The sequence below is a fragment of the Gavialis gangeticus genome, unplaced genomic scaffold, assembly GCF_001723915.1.
Source record: "Gavialis gangeticus isolate Ggan-Ray unplaced genomic scaffold, GavGan_comp1, whole genome shotgun sequence".
In the NCBI taxonomy this organism is placed as follows: Eukaryota; Metazoa; Chordata; order Crocodylia; family Gavialidae; genus Gavialis; species Gavialis gangeticus.
The window spans coordinates 3,368,407-3,392,244 of record NW_017728996.1 but is presented as its reverse complement, the minus strand read 5'-3'; the positions used below and the strand labels follow the sequence as shown (position 1 = coordinate 3,392,244).

Below are 23,838 nucleotides of genomic sequence, written 5' to 3'. Positions count from 1 at the left end.
TTCTCGCTATATAAGACTATATAAGAACTTGCATTCGATATATATGTAAGAACATTATATATAAGAAAATATAAGAACTTGCATTCTCTATATAGCTATAGGTATAGGTATATAGAATACAAGTGCTCCAGAGAATAACTCCAGAATCTTCATGTCTTCAAAACTGGGACTGCAAAATGCATTAATGCAGTTGTTTCCACACCACTAATCCCTTGATCTGATCCACACACTGTTTTAGGACTTTTCTGTTAGGGACATTGCTGCAAAAGCAAACCTGATTGATCAGTTTGAGATATGCTTAGGAACTAAAACTAATAGACCTCCCTGGTCTCCTCACACATTTACTTAAGATCCAACCTGCATGGGGCATCGGAGACGATTAGAAGAATCCCAGTGCTCAGTGACTTAAATGAACTGGGGGTTCTTGGCATCTGGCAAGACTCTGGGCCATCGGCCCACTTACCCTGCTGGGTTTGAAAGCCATTTCTTCCTTACTGGAAGGAGCAATTCTCCACTATGCCTCTTTCATGTAAACCAGAATGTGTTTTTCTGAGCTGACGGGCGCTGGCATTGATTTGTATAGTGGCGCCATAATGTATTCTGACATCATGCCACAATCACAAGCGATGCTTGCAGATAGATTCTTGAGACGCAGATTTCCTGCTCTCTGTGTTGTTTAACGCATGGTAACCTGCAGTCTCTCTCCTGCAACGTTCACATAGGGCTGTTCTGTGCCGGAGTAGGAGGATGCGGGGTTTTTGTATTTGAGGAGGCATGTACCTGATCCATCACTGTGTCTTGCTGGTGCAACTCGGTACTCCACCCCCATGAATTGGGGTCTCAGAGATTGTCATTGTTTGGCATCCCCTTTGGAGTCTCCCCCAAAGCCAGTGCTCACATAACAGGCTCCATGACTTACCCTTTCTGCATTGCTGGGGATTGATGACCTGGCCTCTGTTATACACTCCTTTGATCCCTCCTGGCCCTACTACAGCAACGCAGCATAGCCAGCCAGGAAGCCATCGGTCCCGAGGAAACTCTGGCTGGCATCATTGAGGAGAAGGGTTGAACCGTTCAACACAGGCCAGTATGGGCACATCATGCCTCCCACGCTGGCTGCCCATTTTAGGTCTAGAACTTGACTCAAGATCAAGATAGCCCAGCGCAAGTCATCAAGCATCTTTCCTTTCTGCAAGATGCTTGATGACTTGGGCTGCAGTATCGAAACGACGGCCTGAAGCTCTGGCTTAGTGTAGTAGTGCATGCATCTACCTCGAGGTGACCATCGGTACAGGAGCCAGCACGTCTCTGAGGCAGGTCTGCTCAAGGCCATGAAACAAAGTGCGGCAGGATCTGAGCAGCCACCGCTCAGCTGGCAGGGGTCACGGGCAGATTGCACACTGACAGGGTTGTGTGGGTTTTAAGAGCTTGTTTGACCTTATGTCTTCGTTTTTTTTTAGTTCTATTTCGAAGGAGAGTTGAACAGCATGCCTCTATTTTTGTGACTAGGTTGCAACAAAAATGCATCAAAACTGCTTGTGAAGTTGAGTCAAAATCGGTGAATACTTTTGGCTGGGAGGCAAAAAAAGGAAGGAGAGAAAAAAAACCCGGATTCAAAACAACTTCCTTTTAAAAAAATCAAAATGTATTTTTGATTTTAAAATTGTTTGGGTCCCATATCCTTTACTGAACTCAACCCAGCCCCCACCCCACAGCCCTGAAAGGCTGCCCCCCAAAGTGTTGCATCGCCTTCTGCCAGCAGTGGATTTTGGGGGTCTTTCCCATGTTTCCCTGCCTCTGTTAAATCCATGCCAAAAAGAGCTGTTTGGTGTTGCCTCGATGGTGTCGTTGCTGTGTGAGAGTAGTGAAGCTGTTCTGCCTGCTCGGCTCCCTGTTTTGCCCATGATATGGGTCGTACCTGAAAACAGATGCTAACAATGTCTGGCAAAGTTCTTTGGATAGATGGGATACCTTTTATTAAACCAACTAAATAGCTGGAAAAATTATTCTTTGCAAGCTTTGGGGGGCAATCATCCTTCTTCAGGCGTATGTCCTTATCTGCCTGAGTCCTGAGACCAACACGGTTACAGCCAGCAATGCTAACCATGTCTTGAACTCTTCATCCCGGCTCTCAAAGCTATTAACAAACGTGCTGCAGGGACTGCTTTCCCGTGGTAGCTGAACATACACGTTGCCACCGTTCAGCGATCCTGCCGGCGGCATCCTGCCGCAAATGAGGTGTCTGACAAAATAATGAGAAAGCTCCTTTGCACATGAAGCGTTTTGGCTGGCAGTAGTCCTCAGCCACCATCACGCTGGGTGCGCGGAGATCAAATGGCCTGCTGAGGACTTCCAGCTGAACTCAAGCTGAGCAAGGAGACTTCTGAGCACGGAAAGAAATGTGGGTGTTTTTGCTTGTTTTTCTTCCCCCCCCCCCCCGGTTTTGGCCCAGGTCAGGCCGTACAAATGTGCAGAGCTACTGTGACTTTCCTCCTGCTTAGAAATAATTTGGGATATGCCGAAGCACTCACCGTTCCAGCCAAAGCAGCAGAATCATTATTAAATGCTACTGCTTTGCCAACGCGGGGACTTGGCTCATTCTGCAGCCTAAAATACCAAGAGGGTGGTGCTTTTTTTAATCACTTTTATGGAGCTCTCATCCCCAGATGACCCCATCTGCCTATTTCACATGCACTTCTGCCGGCTTTGTGCTCTCGGTCAGAGGCCGGCGAGGCTCAGCTCTGGCTCAAGGTACGAAAACGCGGTTCCCAGCAGGAGGCTGCATGAGCACGGGGTAAAAAAAGCCATTGTGTCCCTTCCAATTCATCCTGTAGCTGGAATAACAGTGAAGATGTATTTTGGCAGGCATTGTTTAGTGGCATTTGTCTCCTTTATGTTAAATCCCCTTTTTGTTACAACAGAGATTCTTGGGGCTTTTTTTTTCAACTGCAGTAACAGCATTCTGCTCTCTATCTCTTGGGCAATCAGACAGGCCTGAAGACCACATGCTGCTGGCAGCATCTCGCATTGTAATGTTTTCCCATTTGCTAGAAAAACATTTTATCTCCATGCACCATAACTGGAGGGAACTTGCTGTGCAGCGGTGATGAGAGCTCGATGCTGACCAGTGAGACAGTCATGAGAGAGTCCGTAAGCAGCACTCCTCCACGCCCCGGGGGACATGGGCAAGGGGCAGGGTTAGGGCAGGCTGGAGGCGCTGGAGTGGGATCATTGCAGGCAGGTCTGCGGGGCTGTCGCTGCCCCCCGTGGCTATGGCTGTGTACCCCCATGAAGCCGTTTACATAATCAGCCGCATCTGGGACAAAGAAGTTTGTAAAATTGGAGTTAAGGTTCACTTGGCACTGCTTTTACATACAGCTTTCCAGCAGCCTGAGATTAGATTAGGTTGAAACCCCATAGCGGTAATAGATTGGCTTATTTTCCTCTTTTCCTTTAGATGAGGGGCATGCATTTCACTTCGGTTTAGCAGTGCTCACTTCCGGCCTCCTGGGCTGGACAAGCAGTGTGGGGCCAGTCTGCAGGCTGGATCCCATAGGCAGGGTTGGTTCGTGGGCCTGGGGCAGTGTGGGGTGAGCCCACAGGCGTGACCACCCCATGTGCTGGGTCTGGCTGCAGCATGCTGCATGCTGGCCCAGCCCCGCGTGCCAGATCTGACCTGGGGGGCCAGATCCAGCTGAAGCACAACCCCATGCAGCGGTCCAGTGCATGGCTGGACCTGGGGCTGCATCATCTGCCTCCCCACAAGTCTGGGACGGTGGCAGAAATTAAGATTCCCACCCCTGCCCCACTGCCACATTTCTGGACCTAGGGGATGGGCCGAATAACGTGGCCAAACAGACCAGATTGGGCCCACGGGCCAGAGGTTCAACACTCCTTCTTGCGATGGGTGGTGATAGCGGATGGTCACAGGGGACCCTGTTTGCTTAGCCAGATGTGTGGAGATCACACTTCACTGCACTGAAATGGAGTAGGCTGCATGTTATTAAAAAACTCCCCAAAACATGGGGCATTGCCTGCCCTTGTGTTTACTATTGTCCCCCCTTTGCCACATGGCAGCAGCTTTTGGGGCCTTGTGTATGGTTTCTATTTGCAGCTGAAAGCACGGAGGGAGCAGGAGGAGGGGTAATAAACTGGTTGCAAGCGGGCAAATCCCCCTGGCAGAAGCCTGAGGGAAGGCACAGGTGTCCTGCTCCCAGCTGCAGCCATCTGGCATCTCGAGCGTGTTTTCCACACCTTGCACAAGCCTCACCGCTTCACTGATTCAGCTCCCAGTTTCCTCCCACAGCTCCTCTAATTCTCACGCTTGGAGAAGCTCCTAGACCAAAGCCCCTCCAGGCTATTTGGTTCAGGAACATGGCCATTAGGCCTTTTGTGTAGCTCTGCAATGCTCAAGAAGCTGGTAAAGGGGTAATGGCTTGGAGAAAGTGCTCCAACCCACGTAAAGCCCTTGCAAATAACCCAGTGGCAGTCAGTGCCCAGCATCTATCATGTCCTAGGTGTGGACCCTCTCCCAGGAAAGCCGTCGGCACCTTTCCACAGAGGCAGCGGCTTGCTGAGCCCCTCTTGCCTTATTGCACGGCCTCCGCTTGGCACATCTGTGTAAAGGGCCGTATTTAAACACGCAGCCAGTGCAAGAACCTGGAGTGACATGCCAAGGAGAGGAGCTGGGTGAACAGCTAACAATACTTTCATTTTTTTTGCTGTGCTTTAAATAATTGATCAAGAAGCAAAAAGAGTGGGGAGGGGTGAACCCCACCCCGCTGCTCTGTAGCTTGACTTCAGTTTTCCGCTTCACCTGGGATTGCAGAAGAGGGAAGGAGGGAGAGAGATAATTAGTGGGAGAGAGAGAAAGGGGAAGTGTCTGAGCTCTGCAATGCATTATTCATGGCCCTACCTATCGCATTACCCCATTGAAATGTTAATGAGGAGGAAGACCTCATACTTCTCTGATCTGCATTGCTGCTTCCACCGTGCGGGATGTGACATACTGCCATGAGCTGAGAGTATTTTGAAAAACTTTCCGGATCTGATTTTTAATGGGTAACTCTGGAGACTGGAGGCAATCGGGACTCACAGTAGAGATGATATCTTTTATTACACCGATGAGATTTTTGCAAAATCAGATCTTTCATTGCAAGCTTTCGGGCACAAACACCCTTCATTGGGCATTGGAGAAAAGATTGTAAAAGTTCTCCTGGGTAGAAATGAAGGTTCATTATTTCATCGGCTGTCACAGAGGTGGCAATAGGTGGAAAACTCCTCTGGGCAGGAGGTTCATAGCTGGTCGCTGGTTTGCCATCTATTGAAAGGAAGGAGATTTGGTTTGCTTTGGTCAGAGGGAAGCTCCCATTTGACTGCAAGCTCATGTTTCTCATCATGAAGGAGAGCTATTAGTGCCATGAAGAATACACTAGTGACCCTTTCCTCCTTCGCACTAGACCAGGGGGTCCCAGACTGCGGGACACGTACCCCCAGGGACACACAAGACATCTCTGGGGGGCAGAAACTACGTAATGGCAGATTTGAAGGGGTTTAACTATAAAGCGGATGCTGGTAGAGGGGCGCAGGCAGGTGGTAAATCTGGAAGAGGGTATGCAGTAAGAAAAAGTTTGGGACCCTCTGCACTGGATCGTCTGAGCCCTCCTCTATACATGCAAATGCACATACAGCTTCAGACCTTCATCTGGCATTTCAGCTTTATTTTTCCCTACTGAAAAAAAAAAATTCCAAAGCATAAGTAGAAATACAAATAAACTTTCTTTCTCTCATAATCCTAGTAGGAGGGTTGAAGCGCCCATCGTGCTAGACATTTCTAAGGGGAGCTGAAGAAAGCTCAAGTGTGACTTCTCTTGGGGTATACAACACAGAACTGCATGCGTGCTACTCCGCACGCTCGAATGAGCGACATGACGCCGCAGCTCGGAGGAGATGCAGACAGCAAGCGAGGGCTTGCCACTTTAAAAGCACCTGGTAGGCTGGGTCCTGGATCTAACTGTACCACTGGGCAGATGGCAGCCCTAACTGGCTTGCTTTTGTGCAAGGGACAATCTGCATGAAGCTAAAGGGGGATTTTTCTACCTGCTAAAGGGGGATTTTACTGCCTGCTTCTCTCTCCCCCTACCCCTCCTCATGCGCCCACCTAGACTAGGGGAAGCGAGCAGTGGAGGAGGCCTAAACTGTCCGGTGGGATTCAGAGCATGGCACACCTGGACCTGCAGCAAAGATGCTCCAGGCCTTGCTTTAGCAGCAGCTGCCTCGCAAGGCAAGCCTCATTTTGCCCCGGTGCTTAGCTTCTTCTTGCGCAGCTCTTCTCCCCCAGCAGCGCCCCTCCCCTTCTGCAGCTGTGCATGGTTTTGGGCTTCTTTCTTAATCAAGTAACACTGCCCCTAATTCAGTACTAGCCTCCTGGTAAATTGAAGGGTGGGGATGGCTTGCATTGCTAGTACCACCCAGGGCCTTGATCCTTGCAATTAGGAGCCTGAGAGCCCTCACACTTGATGAGCTGGAAACAATGCATGGGTATTCTTGCGTGCTTGCACCTGTTAGAGTTTAAAATCACCTCTGCTATAGTTATCCTTTGCTCAGCTCCTATTTAAAAGAATGGATGGACTCAGGGGTGTAAATAAGCTAAGATACTGGGTTCATATGTTGAAGTGCACAGCTAAGCTTTATTTCTCTTCCTTTTCTTCCTGGGTACCCACACGCTGCGACTAGAATCCTGTCCTAGCCCCTGGGGTCAGCCTCTTACTTGACTATTTTGAATTTTGGTCTTTGCTCCTGCAGAAAAGGTGGTCTCCTGCCCATTTATCATGCTGCGATGTGAGACCGTGCATCTGCTTTTTATAGAAGCTTACGTCATTCAACACCGAGCTGATAGAAATCTCATTTGTGGGCTTCTTCTCAATGAAAAATTACCCTCTTTCCACCAAACCAGCGCAGTTCTGACATTTCTTTTGCTTTGTTTCCTAAACTCTGCCCCAGCGGTTTGCTGTTTGCAAACCTGTATCGTGCAAAGTACAATAACCACATTTTGGGAACAACAGTCATTTAGATGCTGCACTGTCAAACCGCACTGAATTTATATTTAAAAGCAAGCATCAAATAATGGTTACATACTCCATTTCAAGGTTTTGTCAGAAGGAAAACAGAGTGGCTGGATATCTTAATTCTGGTATAGCCCCGCAAGGATTTCCAGAGTTAAGTTCATCTCTATGTGTCTGCTCGTTCAGGTATCACCTCCACTTCACCCATGCATCCCCAACATCTGTTTCAAGGAGCCTGTGGATATTCCCACCCTGAACTCTTAACAATGGGATTGAATTAAAATCCAGCATTTGCCACTGTGTGAATCTTTTTTCTATCCAATTAGTGTATAGAGTCACTAGGAATAGTTGACTGTGCAGTAGCTCATTGAGAGGAAATGCTTTCTTTAGTATAGTTTTTTTTTTTAGCAGGTTAGCCTGAAAATATCTGTTTTTCTTCCTGCAATTGAGAGCACACCTCAATGTGTGAATTGCAGAAAAGTAATAATGGGGCTGCAGTCCAGGTCTTGCTTTCCTGAAAAGTCCCAGACAGGAAAGCTTAACCTCTGTCAAAGTAATCTGCTGCAGGATCAGGGCTGGGGAAACCAAGGGTTTTAAAACTGACTTTCCAGGCATCCCAAAGCTTTGCCCTTTAGCATTAATCATGGAACAAAGCACTGATAAAAGCAACTTTTCCTGAAGGAGGAGAGAATTGCTCTTGATAACTGAATTGTCCTTCACATGCTCTGTGATGCTGTATTTGTGAGGTGGCGTTATACCTGCCACGTGGAAGATCAGCCACAGTACAACCCTCCTGCTAGGGCCTGAGGACAGCGGACTTGCACTGAAGTTGCTCTGACTGGAAAGAATGGAGGTGCAGAACAAAACAGCATGGGGCTCATTATTTTGCTGCCGTAAATCAGAAGTAATGCAGGCCCCTAACACAGGTGCCTAAGTGGTGTGAGAGGAGACTCTTCCTCTAACTCCCAAACAGGTGAACTTGTTCTTGAACTTTGTAGCAACAAAGTGCAAAGTCTTCCTAGGGCTGGCAAGTGAGCGACTATTTAGGCACATGCAAGCTTTGTGCCTTTTGAAGTCAACTTCAATTATTTTATCCCTACAGAATGACTTTGTTCTCCACAATGCACATAGCTCCAAATAGCAAATCAATCCAAAAAGAAACCAGCTGAATGTGTTTGTAAGATGGAGTATAGCGTGCATAAATATATATATATATATAAACTGTGATGATCTGTGTTTAGTGGACCCCCTGGCCCAGAAGCAAATAGTTACACCGTCTTCCTGGGGTGCTACTCATGCCAGGACAGGCAGCAGTGTTGGCCTTGTGAGCTGTTTTGCTGCAATCTTTCACACGCTGCTGTGAAAATATAGCCTGGATGCACTATTTCATGTCAACATATTTCCCCTGGAAGTCTGTAAAGACTTGACTTAGAAGATGCATAAAATAAATCTGGATTGGAAGGATTCTCCAGCTGGCTGCCAACTATATTATAACCTCCTGAAGAATTGCTCTTCTAAGCAGAACGGCTGGTCTCAACATACTGACGGCAGCTTCTGTCATAATACTCAGCCTTTGCAGAGCCCCTGGAAGAATCACTCTCCCCTTTTCACAGAGTGGGAAACCAGAGTGGCTTGCCCTATTGGGCATGCTGGTCTATAGCAAAGCTAGGAAGGGCACGCAGGTCCTGCTGCCTATTTAGTTGCACTTTGAAGTACTACTGGTTAAATTTTGAGCCTGTTAAAACCCATGGGAGTTTCGCTATTGCCATCAGGATTTCATCTTCCTGTCTGCCTAGGTGCCCTGCCATAAGGACTTGGAGAACCACAGAAATATTTCATTCCTTTCTTTGCAGGATCACGTATCAGACTCCGAGACCATGTCTACGGGACCGGTGGACTGCGCAGTTGTTATGGCGCGGTCATTTAGTATTTGCATAACTAAATGACTGCGCCGTAGCATCCCCGCATGCTTTATTCTGCTGCTCCGGTGCAGTGAGTGGCCCCCATGGGTTAGTGCCCCCCAACACTACTGCGCAGCCGCGTCTCCTGTAGATGCGTTCAGACTGTTTTCTTTTGCTAACTGTAACAGCATTTGTCTTCCTTTTCTTCTGAGAGGAGAAACTCCTACAGATCTTTTTCATCAGCAGTTCTCTCTGCATGGCGGTATAACTCACCGCGGATTTGTATGACTTCCCCTAACGGAGAGCAAAGGGGTAATGATGACACCAGCGATCCTAGCATTCTTGGGGACTGTGGGCAGCTGTTTAAATGGGGTTTCTCCCTTGTCTTGCTTGCCCTTTAATCCAGCTTTGAGCCCCATGCTCTTTCCCCGGCTGTTGTTGTTTCCGAACGCCTGACTTCCTGCGTTGGATCCCAAGACCTCCTCGTGGGCCGTGCAGCTGGTGGCCTCCCCAGCTGGGAGGCCGGTTTGGGATGCCCTGCCTCCGCCCCCACGATGCTCCCAAGCTCTGATGGCTTGAGCGAGACTTCATCTCAAGTCTCCCACATGACGTGATGAGCTATTTCTGATGCCGCCGGTGTGCCTTTTGGCCACCGAAACGATCGTCGCTCCAGGAAGGAGCTGGGTGTAAAGAATTGCTTAGACCCCGAGAGGAGCGGTGTTTGTTGCATTGCACAATGTGGCTCTTCTGGACAAAGCAGCATGAAGCAATTTCCAGATATTTCACTGACGCTTCCTGGCTATAGGCAGGACAGAGCCTTTGGAGCTACTTGACATTGTTGACAGGAAATAGTGGCTGAGGTTAAATGAGAGATTTCTCCAGTGAAATATTCACTCAGGCTTCTGGCTTCCTCTCCCCAGGGTGAGAACAGAATGGAAGTTTGCCCCGAGTTCTGTGAAAGAACAAATAACAGGGATTTAAAAATAGAAAGAGGCTGAAATCCTGAAAATTACAGTATCTTGCACTTTCTTGAGTCCCAGATGGATAGGACAGCTCCATCCATCACGGCCCTTGGAACGGCCAGCTCTGAGTTTTAAAATAAATCTCAGAACTTGCTTACACCGGGCCATTTGACAGTGACTAGCTGAGTGAATTTGGTGAATTAATCAAACACCAGGAGGGATGTGTCTTCCTGGATACTAGATCACTTCATAATTTTTTTAATGCAATTTCAAAATTGCAAGTATCTCCCTGCTTAGAGGATGCCATCTGCTCTGGACTTTAACACAGGGAGAAAATACCACTCTAAGGAAAATTTCCGAGTTTTCCCTGGACGTATCATTCGTGCAGCCAGGGAACGACAGAATAGGAAGGCCGGCGGCTCCCAAAAGGCAAGCGTGGGCTCCTCTGTTTCTCCCGACTGGATCTCCAGGTGTTATGTGCGGAAAAAATCTTATGATGCCACGTGTGACCTTGTCCCTGATATTGCTTGGACAGCTCGGTGATCAGCATATTGGCTTCCAAGTGCCCCCAGGAAAAGCTAAATTAGAAGCTCCTTCCTACATGGTGAACGTGCTGTAAAGAGACGCAGAGGGCACATCTCCCTATGGCTCTGTCACAGCGCGCAGGGTACGGGGGCAGGTGGTTAACCTGTGGGAACACGGGGCACGTTCATCTGGACATGACAGATGAATTGTTAACCTGAATCACTTGGGACTCCTGTAAACCAGGCCAACCCATCCTGTTAAAGCTGTGGGTCATTGGATGGGCTCGCTATACTTTGACTTGCAACCTGCTACTTCATTTTTTCCTCATCAGAGGAGGCTGCAGACTGGCTCGACAATGCCAGATTTGCTGCATTTTTTTTTAAATAGCCTTCTTTTGTAAGCAATTAAAAATGTCCACTTGGCGTGATACAGCTTATGGCTTAGAGAGGACTACTGAGGTGCTTTCTAACTATTGTCATTGGGGATTTCCCAGGGACCTTTGGGAAGGATGGGCTGTTATGCTAGATGCTGAACAAAACCCTACAAAAATAATGTTCTTTGCGAGAGAATAAGATCTCATTGCATCTCTACATCCTCAGTTGCCAAAGGATGAATAAACCATCCATCATTTTGATGCTCTGGGTTCAGGTTAGTCCTCTGCAGAATATGTCTCCATTTGTTTGGCCAAGAACTAAGCCATGTGAACTGGACCTGTTAATTGCTAATCATGACCCCAGCTGACTTCCTGCCCTTCAGGCGGGGGGCTGGACTCGATGATCTTCTGAGGTCCCTTCCAGCCCAAATATCTATGAAGTCTATGAAGTCTATTATAGCATGGAGCCTTTAGAATAGCCCAGTTATTATCAAATCAAAGAAAACGAGGGTTGTAGGGAGCTCAGGAGGTCACATCTAGTCCAGCCAAGCAGGACCAGCCCCAACTACATCATCCCAGCCAAGGCTTTGTCCAGCTGGGGCTTAAACACCTCCAAGGATGCAGACTCCACCACCTCTCTGGGTAAGTTATGCATTTATGCAAAAAACAGGCCTTGCTCCCTGGTTTTTTTTCCCACCTCCGCAGCCTTGCCTGTCAGAGAAACCAACCTCACTTTGCCACACAAGAAGAGTGTAAATGGGCTGAACGGTAGCATTTTATATTTTGAGAGTCTTCAGCAAGGGATGCTCCACGCAATGCAGCTGGGGCAGTGGAAGTGATAGGATAAGCGTTACTACTGTATTCATTAAAGCCGGGTCTGGAAAAGATGTGCCTGTTATTGATACTTGTTGAGAGATGTGATGAGCGTGAGGCCTTTTGCTTGAGTGCAGGCGCATGTGCGTTTGTTGGTGGATGTTAGTTAGGGAGCCATAAGCTGCTTTGAATCCTCAGCTGTGCAGTTGTCAGAGTGTCTCGATAGAGGTTTAAACACTTATGGTGCTGCTGCTAGGGGGCTTAAGTGCTTATGCTTTTCTAAACACTTAAGTCCTTGGGGCAGAGCAACGGTTTGTTGCACCGTAAGGACCTGTTCTCCCCGATGGAAGCTAACAAATAATACAGCGCTGTTTCTCAAGATGGAAATCTGTTTTATTTGGCCTTTTCAGGGGGGGCTTCACACAATCTCCAAGCAGCGCTGAAAACATTCAGAAATGAGCCTACAACTGCCCTCCTTTCCCTTTGCAAACAGATTCAGCATGAGTGTATCCACAGTGGAAACTGCAAATTGGTCTCTGGGGGTCTTTTTATTTGTGTAGACAGTTGCCACATCTGCATGGGTAAGTGCTCCAACAATGCAAAGGGGGGAAGTTATTGCAAAATAGGATGGGGTCTGAATTTAAAGCACAGTAGCCACTCTGCATAGCTCCCTGTGTGGACATCCTCATTGACAGGTACCAGTAGGCAGTTCATTTTCATCCATGTCCAAAGACACAAATCCACATGGTGCTGGCCATGCCAACACAGCGGCTCTGGTAGCTGTGAGAAGCCCCAAAGCCCCATGGGCATCCCTGGTATACACTGTTTTATTAAATGCTAACTTGCATTCAGTCTACCCAACTTCCATTAGCTTCAGTGTGTATTGTTCCTTCATAATAAAGAAGTATTTTGAAATCATGGAGACGGATGTTCTTTATTCTTGTTAGGTGCTTTGGGAGGATGTCCAAAGGCACTGTTCAAAGGTCAAATGACTGGAGCTGTGTTCCAGTTTCAGTGAATTGCAGCTCACAGTTTTTCCTCAACGATATCATGAATTTGGGAATAATTCTGCACACATTTGCAGAGAGAAGGTGAACCAAGCAGTTCATCATTAGCACGGAGCTTGGCTCACCTGCTCATTAGCTCCCCAGCTTTGCTGTCACTGTCCGATGATGATCCAAATGTTGCTGGCTGTGCTGTCCTTGTTTCCAAGTGAACGTTGGAACAATTTCCCAGCCATGCCTAAACGATCTTCTCCTCCCAGATCTGTCTGCAAGTTGAGGGAGAATGTCCCCATTGCAACTCCGGACTGGTGAACTAAATGAGAAGTGGGCAGCTGAGCCTTTCGAGGATGTTTGGATATTCGCGTAGAAGGACGTGGCAGGCGATGTTCTGTCCCACTGACATGAAGGGAGGACTCGAGCTGCTCTTGAGGTGTTTCCATTTGAGTTAGCCCTGGGAATCACTGCGTGTCTGCATCACTTCCCTCCTGAAATGTGGACATTTTTAACAATCTCTACATGTTTGCTCTACAGATGTCATGGCGCCCACAGTATCGCAGCTCAAAGTTTCGAAATGTCTATGGGAAAGTGGCGAACCGAGAGCACTGCTTTGATGGGATCCCGATTACCAAGAACGTTCACGACAACCATTTCTGTGCGGTCAATGCCAAGTTCCTCGCCATTGTGACAGAGAGCGCTGGCGGAGGGTCGTTTCTTGTCATTCCTCTGGAACAAGTAAGTCATTTTTCCTTAACAAAACCTGAATGCAATTCAGTGGTAATCTAAAAGCACAGCTGTTAAAACAGACGTTGTGTCCCAGGAATCTCTTTAATACGATGGTGACATGCCTCAATCTTTGGTATCTTCGCGGGGGGGGGGGTTGTGGATTTTCTTTTTGTTTATGGAAGTGAAGCTTGAAAGCGGGTTTAATAAATGGTATTTTCCTTTAGATCTTTTAGGGGGGAAAAAGAAACCAAAGATCTGTGTACAAATGTTTTTGCTATCGTGGCCCTTGCACTTCTCAGTCTGAGGGCCTCTCTCAGGTCTCACCTAGTGCTTCCTTATAAGCAATGAAGCATTGGCCTTAACGTTTGCTCCTAGCAACCCTATAGGTCTGTTCCCTCCGTAATGGCTTGTGTGACCTTATTCTCACCAGAAGCCCCTTCTCTCTCAATGGCTCTGCTCAGGGTAGGATCAAGACCCCACATTTCTAGTGTTTGAGCCATCTAGTTTAAGTTGTGCACATCCCAACAGACCACGAGAAGCTTGTTCTGTGCGGACATGCCAAGTTGTGTGACACACCCTTTCAGAAAAGTGTGCGCGACACAACCACAATGCAGAATTTCCCAAAGGCAGATGCCTGCAGTGTCCAGGATGGCATGACTTATCTCCTTCCCCTGCAGCAGCCAAATGAAATGGCAGAAACCTTCTTTTATGGGCCTAGGTGCTCTTGAAGCAAGTCATCTTCTGCTGCCCTCCATGACCCATGAGAACTGCTGTAGAGCTGCAGGGAGTCCTGAGCCGATCAGAGGCCCAGATCTTCAGTGTCAAGGTACTGAAGGTTGCATTGGGGCACAAATACAAAAGAAGGAAATGGAAATCTTGGGCATGTGGAAAACAGATGCTGTAGTGTTGCTCTGGAGGGTGAGGGGGGATTTGGGCAATACTGAATACTTTCTTGCAACTCTTCTTTCATGATAAGCTGCACCGTAAAACACTCGAGTGAGGTTTGTATGAGATTACTTTTCAATCTTAGCAATGGTCCCATGTCTTAGGCACAGCTGAGTCACAGAACGGGCTTTGATACTCCTTCTGTCTCTTCCAGGGCCACGCTGAGCCTCTGTTTCTCAGTCTGAAGGATTCGAGTCCACCTGGACTCGCGTCCTGGTAAGACAGGGCTGAATTCTGCCTTTCCTCAGTCTTTAAGAGGGGTTTTGCAACATGAAAATTTGACTTGGCGTGTTCCCTAATTCTCAGACTCTGTCACAAGGTCCTAGTGACTTTTCTTCTTTATTTCTGCTGCCAAATCTTTGCTGTCTAGTCTGGAGGAGAGATTATTGCACCATTGTCATTTGCAGTTTGTCATCCTCCACACATCTTGTGTCTGCCTTCTCCAGTCTGTTCAAAGCTCAGCTTGTCACTCATGTCACGGTGATTATGCCTTGACTTTGTGTTCTCTGCACTTAAAGTCTGGGTGTATATTCAGTTTTCACCACCTAGACTCAAGCGCCGCGCGCAGCTGACCAGCAGGAAGTGTTCAGAGTGTATAGCGTTGTCATTTTTTAGTTCACGGCCTCCCGATCTAAAAAACGTACCTTCCTGCCTGTTACATGTTTGAAACTTCATGCCTGGTTTGGTGAGACTCCGTTTCTGATGACTGGTGAGTTATGAGCCATTTTTAAAAGCAAATTTAATCCACAGCTAAATGTTGTTTTTGCAGCGTCTGGAGCTGCCTGCTAGTTACCAGTATAAATTACTTTAATACATGTGAATAATCCCACAAACTTTTACTGAGTAATACTCCTGTTTGGAATATGCTTTTCTTTTTTCAGCAGATGACCTTGCACTTTAACTTCCACCCCTTGTCCGGAGATTTCCTTCAGCTCTTTGCAGGAGCTCAGAAATAACTCTGTTAAACTAGCTCATGCCATTTTAACTCCTGGTGGTTCAGCAGATGCTTCAGAAATGGGCCTATGGGGATCTGCTTTTTGTGAGGAAAGCAATGCCTGTCCATTGTGCTCATTCATGGCTGAACGGCCATTGCCGCGGCTCACGTTTCGCCCTATCCCTTGGAAGAGCTGGTGTACGGTTGCAACGTTGTGCATGAAATGGCTCTTCCCTTTGGTTGGAACGTGTTTCCTCCACTTGAACGCGCAACGCTGGCATTGGTGTTTCTCCACGGGTTTCTGCCACGGAGGCAGCATTTGCCGTTTAATATCAGCACTTCGCCATACCAGAGGGTGAACTGAAATGCATGAGATAGCGCACGGAGGAGCACGCACTTACGTCTTCCCATGTGGCGTGTGCTGTATAATAATCATTCCCAAATGCCTGCAGCTCTTACAGCGCAAAAGGCTGTACAGTATGATACTGAATTTCCAAGTGCTGGCTGGTCCACAGATTGCTGGAGAAGTTCCCAAATCTACCAGGCCTTGGGAAAAGATTGCAGACCCAACTGGCTGTATGTGCCTGGCTTGCTAGCCTTACTTTAAGAGCTAGATTAAGTTAGAGGTAACTCGCCTGACATCAGTGGCTGCACCCAGATTTTAGTTTCCTCCAAGAAACATGGGGTCCCTCACTGATGATATACATTTGGTAAATGGTCCAGCTTCCAGCATAGTAGCTGTTTATTGCACACATATGGAAAACTTCCTGGACCACCAGCTACGGGAAAGTATTTTTGCCTAAATACTGCCACAGTTCACATATTAACTCCTTTGTGCCACTACCTTCCCGAGCACATAGGTGTATGGGTTTTCCTTCCAGTTAATTTTCAAGGTCCCTTCTGAATTTTTCTTTAATTTTCGGAGTAGAAGCAACTGCTGATGGAAGGAACTGTAATCAGCATTTTAATTGTGATGCACAGCTTGAATCTTATTAATATTCTAAAAACAAGTAGGTTTATCTAAATTGTTTAAGTATTTCAGTCTCCATGTCTGGCGGTGTTTTCCCTGTTCCACTCTGTGTTTCCGCTGCTGAATTTTTAGCCTGTAATTATGAATATGCCAATCCAGACTTCAATAATTTTAAGCAGTTATAAAGTTTAAGCGATTAACTCCTTGTTGCCAGCAAGTCACCTTAATTTTGGTAAACCCATCGTGGCATTCATGGCACAGGAGCAGGTGGCACCCTGTACATAGGGTGCAGGCAGGTCTAGGAGGAATTATTGCCAAACATTCAGAAGTCGCAAGAATATGAAATATCAAGACAATCATTTAATAAACTCTAGTCAGACCAGAGGTTGGCGGGACATGGAAGCTGGAGATGCACTCCTTTGTGCCATTTTATAATTTCATCATTTTTAAAAATAGAATCTGATTAGTTCATTCTGAGGAAACCAATTTTCTCTGGAAATAAGCAGCCTTCTAATTAATTGGCATCCATATTTAGCTGAACATAATTAAGGTAACCTAGATACTGCAGTTCTACTCTAGGATTTAATGTTTTCTTAACTTGCCTTTTCTTTCCATTCTTGCCCTCTCTTCTCATCAAGAATCCTCTCTCCTTTATTTTTAAAACACATTTAAACCATGCACTGAGCCACATATCCCTCTGGCTGCCCATCAGAAACTGCAGTCACTTGTTATACAAACCTGCCTGTGTGTCCTTACCTAAAACCAAAGCCACCTGCTTTCTTAAGCCAGCCTGAAATATAAGAAAGGTCCAAGTTCAGAGACTGCAAAAGTCTTGCCAATCCCCAAGAAAGTGTGGTTAAAAGCTCTGTAAAGGTCATGGCAAAGGCAAAGAGTTTTAGACACTGTCCTGAAAAATCAAAGTTGTGCATTGTTGGATATGTTTCATTTTTTATCTAAATGGGGGGGGGGAGCAGATAAAGGAAATATTTTCCTTGGACTCCGAGTATGTTTCGTGCTTTCCAGTGGGAAGCAATGGTGAGGATATGTCAAAAACCTGAAACCCCCAACATCTGTTATATTAAAGTTGAAATATTTCATTTGGATGGAAAAATTGAAACCTTCTTTACACTGTTTTTGGGGGGGAAAAAATTATTTGTATTCCCACCCCCCAACACCTATTTGGACTCACACTGCGCTGCTGGTTGAGAATCACTGGGGGCGACTAAAGACTCAGCCACAAAAAGCAGGAGGCTGCTCTTGCCAGCTTCGTCCCCAAATTGTCGTAGCTTCACACTGGTCCAGAAGTGGCATCCTGCTTTGTCTCCTGTGCCCTGCTGCCTCCAGGAAAACCCCTGCCACCTCCCTGGCGTCAGAGCTGACTCGTATTGGCCTTCTGCAAAGATCAGCTCCTCCTTAGAAATCCAGTTTGGGTTTTCCCCAGCTGGTTTTTGAGCTCACTTGTAGCTCAATGTGCTGATGGCGTGGATACGCAGGTGTATTCAGGACACCAGAAAAGAGCAAAGTGAGAAGAGCGACCCTGACCACCTCAACAGTGGCCAACTTTAACATTTGCTACGGCATCAACTAGGCTTTGAGATCCTCTTGAGATCTAAGGGAAGATCTTGATACTTTTTCATGTAGTCTGTCTGACTTAGTACTTAGGACTTGGTATAATCTCAAGTCCGTGTTGCGTGTAGATGAGATACACGTAGGGTGGCCACCACAGAGGACAGTCCGGTTGTCCTCTGTCCTCGACTGATGCGAAACCGGATGCCTTTACGTCCTCTATTTTTCTCTTGAAGAAAAATTGCTGTGGGATGATTGCTGCAGGATTAAAGAGAAAAATAGAGGACATAAAGGTGTCGGGTTTTGTATCAAAAGAGGACGGAGCAGCAGAAAACCAGAATGTCCTCCCTGATGGCCACCCTAGATACACATATTCTGACTCTTCATAATATTTGGAAAAGTAGGCTATAGCCTACAAAAGTTCATGCCTCTCTGGACAAGATGCCACCTGCCCCAGCTTTCTTAACACCAATGGTAAGCTGCTTCCTTAGGGTGGTATACGTGAGAAAGAAATACCACAATTGCGACTTCTTCCTGCCCTGATACTCTCTCTTCCTGTGACCCATCTTCCCTCATAAATTCTCACAGCCTCCCATCTGTTCCTCTCCTCCCACGCCCCGTTCTGCATCCTGCCTCGCCGTGCTGCTGCGATATGCGAGCAGCATCGGTAAAACTCATTCGGCTTGCAGATTCTCTAGCGATTGTCCACCCTTCGGCATCAGGCTCTTCCCCTCTAAAAACTTCGTGTGCTGTAATTGCTTTTGTCGTGTGGGTGAGGGAGAACCTGGGCTTCGACGCCTGGACCAGGATTGAAAGGAAAGAGAAGTCTTTCCCTCACCCGCAGAATTGCCCAGGCATTGCAAGCAAATGCAGTCTAGACAAATGATTTCAGCTGCGGAGGGGCAGAGCCATGCAACCTGACTCAGCAGTCGCCTTAGCCGTGTCTCTAAGCACGAGCAAAATAAAAAATTCCCTCAAGCAGTGCTTATTCAGACTGCGATTGTAGCCATGATTGCAGCAAGGAAAAATGAATGCAATCCAGAAGAACTGGGCTGGGGAACTCGGCCAATAAATTCCACGCATACGCATAATTCAGCAAGATTAGCTGGGCGTTTGCTATCAAAACCCCAGTTATGGGAATGCACTGCTGGTTAATTTGCAGGTCCATCTGTAACAAATCTCTGTGGGAGGTTGCAGCTTGGTTTGCAGTCTCATTAATGCTGCAGGCTTTTTATTCTGTGCAGTGAAGACGCATGCTCTGTCATTTGGTTGCAACTAGATGCAGTCGAGAGGCTGGTGGGGCTGTTTCTATAGTAATATGTCTTTACTGCTATCATTTGGGATGAACGTGTACATCTAGATGCTTCTCTGGCATTTTTTTTTCATCTATTGGACAGTGAAAATGTTTTCACTGTCTTAAATATTCCTTTTATTGCTGTGAATGTGGAAGTTTGTTGCATCTCACTCCTCTGAGGGAAAAGCAAATACAATCCTTTTTCCTTGCTCTCCTTTTCTTTTCCTCCCTTGTGCAATATATTCGGAAATGTTTTTGTGCACCACCGCCCTCTATTGGGATACTTGTGCATTTTGGGAGGGGTCCTTTTGCTCTTTCTCATGGCCTCGGCCTATAGAAAATATAACTCTCAATGCAGTAATAATAGCTCAGGGAGAGTCTCCGTCGTTTCATGGGCGAGGACAGCGGGGTTTGGGTTGGTTTTCCTTTGGAGCAATGTGTTTACAGCCTTTTTCATGACGGTGGCAACAGAAGGGGCTGGAGATGGGCAGCCCCACACTTTGCACAAGCAGGGTGTAGTGTTTCTTTTCTAATACGTGTACAAAAACCGATTTCAAGGGAACATCAGAAATTGGTGCCTCTGGGTTTTTTTGACCGAGGAAAATGCAGCTAACTGTGTTACACGGCAGGACTTGAGGCTGACCATCTCCCAAGTAAAACACCGGCATTTCCCCCCAGTTCTTCAGTGTGTCTATCTAGTACGGGACAGGGAGGGTTTGGATGTTAAGTGGGTTTCAGTCCTGCTGCCATCCCCAGCAATGCATCTGACTTATGTCCAGCCTGCTCATGAATAAACATTTCCCTGGAAACATGTATTAGCTCCTGGCTGGGCTGGGTCAGTAATGGCCTACTTGGGATGATCCTGAGGGAGCAGTTTGGCCGGGACCTAGTTTCTTTTGCCTCCTTGAAGCCAGTGTCCTCATGCCTCTGCCAGGCTTCATACTCTGGCTGTACTCATGCTGCTCCCATTTTACTGACATAAGTGGAGGACTCTGAAGCGGTGACTGTGTGACTTCAGTCCCAGTTCACATACTCAAGTCCCATGCGCTTGAAAATAAAGCCTGTGTGCTGAGCTCGTGTTGCCAGCATCGCCTATTTAGAAGTTTTGAGTCATCCCCTCAAAATGTTGAGACTTTAAAAGCAAGGCGGGGCCCTTTTCTTGGCCTTCTGGGTTTAGGGTTGCCAACTCTGACTGAAGCTCTTCCGGGAGATGTTTTTCCCAGCATGACATAATGTCATGAATTGTACTGTTCAACCCGGTCACAAGATCAGTCTCCCGGACTGCTTTCAGTGGTCCCCAGGAGATGGATGCCAATTCCGGCAGACCCGGGAGGGTTGGCAACCCTAGCTGGGTTGCAAGACAGTTAGGGCATGCTCTGGGCTCGTTGCAAGCTTCCCTTTGCAAGAAGGGTGGCTGAAGGACTTTTTTTTTTAACATGGTCACTGAGTCCCTAAGGAAAACATCCAAGTGCCTTAGCATCCGATGATGTAGGCCGTTGCCCAGGAAAGCTCATGTCTCTCTAAACCAGTTCATCCTTTTGGTAGCCACCATGCCCTAACTTCTGTCTAACTCCCTACTAATATGGCTAACCACCTCTATGCTCACGAAGGCACCTTGCTCTGCCAAAAGAAATGGACTACAATCAGTCTACGCAAGGAACTTGCTCAGGTACGCTCAAACACCTTCGTTCTGCCCAGATGCAAGTAGATGAGCGCCCTACCCGAGGGACTCAATCCACTCCGCTCCACGTGCGACACAACCCGCTCTGCCAAGCGGTGCCTCGCCGCGCAGTGAATGTATATAGCACCCAACTCACAGAGCTAGCAAACGGCGTACGGGACCACCCAGACATCACAGCCATTCACCGGAGAGGAAATCTCTCCATCCAGCCTTGAAGCCTATCACAGACCCCGCCGTTATTTAAGGAGATGGCAGAAGTGAAACTTTCCAAATTTATTCACTCCAACCCCACAGTCCACAGCACTATCATCAACCCATCCAGCCACGCTCTGGTTCCCAGAGGTATCTGTACTATCCCGTGGTCTTTCCTTCTGCTTCACTACACAGCTCAATAAGGTGCAGCCATGTGGAGACCTCAGGGCCTTTTCCATCACCTGCGATTAAAGGGACGTTTCGATGATGCAGAGCCACGCAGCGATCGCTACACCACACACCTAGCCCCTCCACAGCACCTGACTGACTCCCTATATCTACAAATGAATGGCATTGCCATGGGCTCACACATAGCCCCCAGTATGCCGGTATGTTTATGAAACCTTGAAGTTCATTTCTTCCACAGCTGCCCTCTCACGCCTCGGTACATGGATGACATCTTCATCTTTTTAACAACTTCCGCTGCTCCATCGAGCTAACTCTTGCATACTCCGCTCAGCAAATTCATTTCTTGGATGCCGCAATGACACTTTACAGTAGCCACAACACTCCCACGTTGTATCTGAAACTACCCGACCATCACAGCTATCTCCATGCCATTGGTATTCATCCTAAGCACGCTACTAAATCCGTCATCTACAGCCAAGCTCTACATCACAACCACGCCTGCTCTGATCCCATCAGTAGGGATACACAACGTAGGGATGTACAATAGTGTTTCCTACACTTGCAATACAATCCCAAAGCTGTAGCCCCTAAAAATGAATAGAGCCAGATGCAAACTGTGCGCCAACCTGCTACAATATACTAAACCTGTGACAAGGACAACAGAATCCCTCTGGTCATCAGTTGTAGCCCCCAACTTGATAGCTAACCTGATCTCTTGAATTTATCTAGCCTTGCAGGTATCATTCAGATCAAAGGCAGGAGATCATGCAAAAGCTCCTGTTAGGAGCAAGAACCTGTGGCCATGTAAATGCTGGATGATTTCTCGGGGGGGGGCAGGTTTTGATCAGTTTAGACTTTTAAAATCTGCATTGCTTTAACTTGATCTAAATGTATAAGGACTTGTGAAGGGCTTGAGAATTTGCAATGCTTTAACTTGATCTAAATGTATAAGTAACTTGATTTAAATGTATAAGGACTCCTCACTGCATACACCACAAAGCCTGGGTCATGCTACTATCACAGGAAAAATAGAAGGGGGTAGAGGTTTCTCCTAGGTCTCACCTGACACAGAGGGAATACAGGCAGGTGACTCTGACTTCTGAACACGGCTGTCCCGTGCTAACACTGATAGCACTTCATGCACGTATGTCCCTTGGATGCAAGTAAATATACATCGCCAACGGGTTTCGAGGCAAGGCTGAGAGCCCGAGTGAACAGTGCTGCAAAGCAAGTGAACGCTGCTGCTAATGCCCAGGTCCATGACTCCTGGTCCTACCCGAGCATGCTAGGTTGGAGAGCCCACTGGAGAAGGAGACCAGGAAGAAACAAAATACACTATTTTCAGAAGGGGGGATTTACAACTTCCAGAATCCTGCGCCTGCCCTGCTGAAAATCTAGTGTTAAGACTGTTTTTACGCAGCAGCTCAGCTATGAAGCTGCATTTGGTGTATTTCTGCAGTGACCCACATAAATACCCAAGAATCGGAGATGTCAAATCATGGCAGAGACCAGTGAAAGGCAGTCGATGCTTTGCCCTGCTCTGCTTTGCTGCCAATAAAATGTAGCCTGTGCAATAGAGGGAGGAAGGATAGAAAACACCTTGCCCTGGGCTCTTAACTGGAGGAGGAGGGTGTTTATGTGCTTCTCCAGCTGTGCACACTCAACTCTTATTAGTAATAAGTAGCTTTAAACACTGGCAGGGAGAGGCGACTACGACCCCCTGTTAAAATCCCTGGAAAAGCAGTTGGGGAGAATGAGAGCAAGACATAAAGGGCCAGTCTGTAAAGAGCATCAGAATATCTTCCCCATGGAGAACAGTTATCTCTAAAAGCCTTTTCTCTGAAGAGGCAGAAATTAACTTTTCACCCGAGTCCTGGGGCTGTTAGTCACATGGTGTCACGACCGCGAGTAATCCGATCGTGTCATGGCACCGAGTGGCATTTCCGAGATGCGACGGCTTTCCCGGGTCGAAGCAGCACAATGTGGTGTAGCCGCGTGCGTGACATTTCCTGGGGTTGGCCAGGCGAAAATCTCAACGACTCGTCTTTTCATTGCCTGACTGCGGCAAACAATGCGTGCTTGTTTCAGCACAGCTGGCAAAGAATAAGCTCCATCCGCCCGTGGATCTATTTGCAGTTGTGCTTTATTTAGTTGGCTTTCTATACATTTAGCCAGCCCCAGCCCCTCATCCAAAGAACGGTGCGTTCTCATAACAGCAACAGTTCAGCAGCCCAGACCATGCATCGTGCAACAGGTGGAAATGTGAGAGGTGAGGGGTGCTAGGCCTCTTGCAAAGATTTTTAGGAAGGACTTTGTGGAAGAAGCATGACTTCTGCCTCACTAGCTCTGTACGAGGATGGTATTTGTGCTTTGTGAGCTCACTGTGGGATAGCAGCAGTTTGGGGAAAAAAAATCTTTTCTGGCTGAACACTGCAGAATTCAAGGCAACGCACTGGGAGCAAAAGGTACAATCTTTTTGAGGATTTAGCTTGCAGGAAATAAGGCTGGCTGCTAATTAGCTGGCTGCTAATTGCCTACACAGATAAACAGCCAGCCTTATTTCCTGCAAGCTAGATCCCTACATTACATCTGGGAAGTATGGCTGTCTATGCAGCATGCATTATTAGTGAGCATGTCCAAACTGCCATGGTCAAGCCTTGGATCGGAGCCACGCTCAAGAAATTGGATGGAGATGCAATTAA

General features: G+C 47.3%; 1 protein-coding gene across 5 annotated transcripts in view; it reads left to right on the top strand.

Annotated features, from left to right (window-relative positions):
• The window catches only part of CORO2B (coronin 2B), a 141,878-nt gene that overhangs the window by 65,089 nt on the left and 52,951 nt on the right, over positions 1-23,838 (top strand). For 4 of the 5 annotated variants that reach the window (XM_019503932.1, XM_019503933.1, XM_019503929.1 and 1 more), the window contains one exon: positions 13,174-13,374. In XM_019503932.1, the coding sequence (XP_019359477.1) occupies positions 13,174-13,374 (201 nt within the window). Of the gene's footprint in view, positions 1-5,254; positions 5,260-13,173; positions 13,375-23,838 lie in introns of those variants that run through there. The other variant, XM_019503934.1, reaches the window with a different exon arrangement.